Below are 5,011 nucleotides of genomic sequence, written 5' to 3' on the forward strand. Positions count from 1 at the left end.
TGGAATTTTTCTGAGGTCAGATTCGGATTCAGCGCAGCAAAAACCTTCGGGTATAGTAGGTCTGGTCTCTGGTTCTGAGAATTGTTGGCCTGTGTAATTATTGATATTTTTTGTGTTTTATATGAGTTTTATATGAATTCAAGAAAAAGGAACATATGGCGCCAGATTGACACATGCCATGAAAACCTATTTTTCTATCACGCAACGTATGGTGTCTCATTTTTCATTGAATTGAAGCTTTTACTTTTTAGAATGAATAGATTCTTTGGAACGAAAACTATAAGACTCATTTTATTTTTTAAGCGCCGTATCTCGGAAGTATTCAAGTAAAATTTTAAGTAAAAATTCCAAAAACTTAAAAAGTTATGAATTTTTAGAGTGAAAGAAGTCATTTTTTAATTTTTTTCCAAAGAGAATTTTTTAACTACTTCAAATTTCAAAAACTGTTATGAAACCTTTTTCTCCAACTAGATAGATTAAACATCATTAATAGATTTTCTTGTAAAAAAAACGTTCCAATACCGTCGGCACAGGACACGTTTGAATACCCTTGGGTGCCTAACGCCCAGTATGCTCTTTATATAATTTTACGAAATTGTGCGCCCTTTAAGGGTTAATATTGAAGCATGCTGATTTTTACTAAAACTTCATTTACATTTCGATTTCAAATAAACTTTTCAAGGAAATAAAGAAATTAATCCAGAGTGTCACTCACTGGTCGTATATCACTTACTGGGTTTTTCACCTTAAACATGTTCTCAAAGAATTTTCCAGGATGTCTACTTAAGTCCAGGAAAACAATTCCCTGACAGTTCTAGGTTTTTTCATCAGACAGACAATGTTTTTTTCTAGGATTAATTTTTCATAGCACGGAGCTACTCAAATATTTCGCAATTTTTAAAAACAATTTCAAGATATTCTTAAACATATTATTAATTAAATATAATTAATAATTTTTTAATCAATTACGGTCGCTAAAGTTCATGAATTTGAATAATAATTTAAACAAGTTTTTATTGTATCATCTTATATTCAGAATTTACTGCATATTCAGGTAAAATTATTGTAAATACTATTTATTAAATTCAATCTAAATAACCTTAAACTCCTAATTTTTTCAAGTACCAATATGTTGAATTAAAACATTTCAATAAATATTTGGATTTTGAATTAAAGAGTTTAATTTTCAATCAAAAGATTAACATTTGAGTTTCTAGTTTAAAAATAATTTTCAGCCAAACTCAAAAGGTTGATTTTTTTTCACTGAAATGATGAAACTTTAAATGGTATAGTTCATTTTTCAATGAAAAAGATTAATTTAAAAAAAAAAAAAAAACACAAGAAGTTTTTTCACTAAAAAAGCTAAATTCTTACCCCAAAATTGAACACTTATATTTACAGCAAAAATTAACGTTCAACCAAAGAGATTAATTTTCAAAGAAAATAATGGAATCCATTGGAATCGTTACATACTTTGTTATAAATCATTTTCAACTGAAATAAATGAATTTTAAACAAACAAAAAAATTATTTTTATCTTAAATTAGGAATCTTTAACTAGAATAATTAAATCTTTAACTAAAAAAATGAAACAAAAAAATTGCAGTCTAAGAAAAAAATAATTATTATCCAAATGGCTCATTTTTCAACCAGATGCATTTTAAATTAAAATTCTGAATCAACACAAAAAATTAATTTTTATCAAAAGAGTTGAGTAGTTTTTGAACTAAAAACTATCAATATCCGAACAAAAACAGAGTAGTTCAATAATAAAATTTAAAAAAAAAAAATGATTTCAACATAAAAATACAAATTTTTAACAACAAAGTTAAATATAGTAATATAAAGATACTTTTACAAATGAAAAAACATTGTTATTAAATTTTATATTTCAATTGAAAAAAAAAAACGCCCGACTATTTAATGATTTTCCAGTTTGATAAAAATTCCCTGTCAATTTCAAGTTTTCCAGGTAGACATCCCCCTGTTTTTTCTATTGTGAATAATCTTGACTTACCGAAAGAAGATTTGTAGTCCGATCTTCCGTATTCTCGTGGTCCGGTAGACCTCGAGCCGGAGAGTTGCAACGGAGGACGTTTGTCCTGCTCGAACGATGACATATTTTCTAGGCATGCAAATTTATTAGGCGTCACAGTCTTTACGGTGGTTCCTCCAGTGGGAACATTCTTATGGAACACATAAGCATTTCTACTTCCTAGTTGAAGATCGTCCATAGACGGCTACAAGAAAACGAGGAAATAACATTAATTATAATTTAAAAAAATAAACAAATAAATAAATAAAAAAGATAAGAAAACAAAACGCCATTAAATTTTATAAATCTCAAATACTCACAGGCTTATTTTTAAGTTTTGAAGTCTCAACAGAGTAGGCAGTTCTCGTAGTTTTGACAGGGTGAATCCAGCCACCATCTTCGGAATTTCCACCTCCCATTCCACCTGAAAATAGAAATCTCCGTTAGAAGCCGTTCCATAAAAAATGGCCCCTACTGCTTGCAACCGATAATCTCAGAATATTTTTCTACAATCACGCTTCATCAGAAACTCCAGTCTGGCATGACATTAGGTATCATCATAATCTATTTTTTCCTTGTCGATAGAAAAATTTCAGTAATATTTACTTAGAAATGATTAAACCTAGTTTTCTGGAATTTGAACTCTTTTCTCTCTTAATAAATATAAAGTTTCTTACGATTTCTTCTCCTGTCGCCGCCTCGATCGTCCTTTCGTGGAGTGTTCATAGGTGTGTTGAAAGGAGTGTTGAACTGCGCGTCTAGACGCTCCGACTCTGCCTCTCGTTGGATTTGGTCCATAGTCTTAGGATTACTATCATCTCTCCTGGGCACCCATTTATTCGACCTCAAGTCGATTACGTCTTGGATCATGAAACGAACTCGGGAACTTATTTTATTAGGTCCCTTATCATTCACGATACTGCTCATAGTCTTTATATATTCCTTCAAGTCCTAAAAACAAAACAAAAAAAGTCGAGTTTAAATCAAATTCACGATCGCCTGGAAGATATTCAATTTTTAGGAAATATCAGAGCAAAAGGGCTGTCACAGCATAAAATCATTTTTCAGATTAAATTTTGTCATCACGATACATAAAACTTGCACTAATATTTAAAAAATTAGACAATTATACACGGAGAAAAATGTCAAGATCTGAGTTTGAGCAATTCTTTTAATTGACATAATAGGAGAATATATTTCATCTGATAAATATAAAATTTTTAATGAAGGAATTGATATTAAAATTAAAACATAAATTGGGAAGTGTTCAAACAATTTCAATTATTTGATTTTCAATATTTAAATCAATAAAATTGTTAAATAAAATTCTTATTATATAAACAATAACAAATGTTATTAAATTAATTATTAGAACAAGGAAGCACATGATTTGAGAGATACAATGAATTTTAAACTAAAATGATAAATATTTAACTAAAATACTGGATTTTTAACCAAAAAGTTGGATTTTTAAATAAGATTAACTTTTAAACAAAAAGAATAATTTTCTACCAAAAAATATAATTTTTCGATAAAATAAATTGTCAACCAAAATGGTGAATTGTACAAATACGGAAAAATTGAATTTTCAATAAAATTATTTTTATGGAAAAATACGAATTTTCCACAAATGATTTAAATTTTCAAAAAAATATTTTTTTTTTTAATATGAACCTTCAACCAAATAGTTGAATTTTCATAAAAAAAAGACAACATTTCAACTAAAAATAGAGGCGTCTAATTTTCCGTTCAAAACTTAAATCTTAACAAACATTACAAAAATCAGATTTTCAGGAAAATAGTTAAATTTTCAAATATAAAAAAATTCGTTTTCATCCAAAGAAATTAATTTTTAACTAAAATTATGAATCTTCAATAAAACAAAATTAATGTTCAACAATAGTTCACTTTCCAAGCAAATAACCTGAAAGGTGAATTTTCAATTAATTAAACATATTTTCAATTTAAAAAGACAAACTTGCATTCAAAATATTACAACTTGAACTGGAAAAGTTGAATTTTCCACCCAAAATGGAAAGGTTAAATTTTTAGTTGAAAAAATTTTCTTTCGACCACATTGATGAATTTTCAACTGGAATAGCTGAATTTTATTATCCAACAGTAAGATTAAATTTCTACAAAAGACGAATTTTCAGAAAAATAATTTCATTTTTAAATATAAAGTATCAATTTTCAACCAAATGGTTGAATTTTTATGAAAAAAATGAAATAAAATTTTAACCCAAAATCGAATAGTTCAATTTTCCATTAAAAATTTAATTCTTAGCCCCAAAAAAATCATACTTTCTGAAAAATAGTTAAATTTCATACTGTACGTTAGATTTTTAGCGGAAAAATTATTTTCAACAAAGTAGTTATATTTTCAAACAGATATGAATTTTCAATTAAAATACTACTACTCTGAAAACTACTTGAAGCACTTTCTTTTTCGAAAATTTCTCAGACGGAACTTTTTAATTGTGAGCAATTTTGAAATGGATCAAATTTTTTTTAAACTTAAATATTTCTTTATCGCAAAAAAAAGACTGCAACTGCAGATAAAGTAGAAATCACTTTTCTAAATTGAACAAAATTATTGAAATAATAAAAACTTGAAGTTTGCTAAGATCAAAAGTAAATAATTTAATTTTTAGATAAGAAATTAATTTTCAACAAAGTAGCTACATTTTCGCAAAAAGATGGATTTTTAATTAAAATGACGAATCTTCCAACACAAAAAATTATTTTTTAAAAAAAGAGTTTAGCTTTTAAACGCAAGTAATTGAATTTTCAAAAAGACAAAGATAAATTCCCCCCAAAAAAAGAACAAGAGCAGAAAACTTAGTTAAAAATTTGGTTGAATAAACATTTTTTTCTATCATTTCGAAATACTTACATCATTAGTTTCCAAATTTTTTCCTATTGTCGATAACAGTTTACATAAGCATTCTAGGTTCTCCTCGTCTCTGTGTTGCA

General features: G+C 27.1%; 1 protein-coding gene across 1 annotated transcript in view; it reads right to left on the reverse strand.

The window, feature by feature from the left end:
* Window positions 1–5,011, reverse strand: part of LOC117170075 (eukaryotic translation initiation factor 4 gamma 1-like) — a 129,614-nt gene that overhangs the window by 8,146 nt on the left and 116,457 nt on the right. Inside the window, exons 13-16 of the mRNA XM_033356597.1 lie at window positions 4,932–5,009; window positions 2,713–2,986; window positions 2,356–2,459; window positions 2,018–2,240 (exon numbers count right to left, since the gene is read on the reverse strand). Coding sequence (XP_033212488.1) covers window positions 2,018–2,240; window positions 2,356–2,459; window positions 2,713–2,986; window positions 4,932–5,009 — 679 coding nt within the window. The remainder of the gene's footprint in view (window positions 1–2,017; window positions 2,241–2,355; window positions 2,460–2,712; window positions 2,987–4,931; window positions 5,010–5,011) is intronic.

Source organism: Belonocnema kinseyi, chromosome 3 (genome assembly GCF_010883055.1).
Source record: "Belonocnema kinseyi isolate 2016_QV_RU_SX_M_011 chromosome 3, B_treatae_v1, whole genome shotgun sequence".
NCBI lineage: Eukaryota > Metazoa > Arthropoda > Insecta > Hymenoptera > Cynipidae > Belonocnema > Belonocnema kinseyi.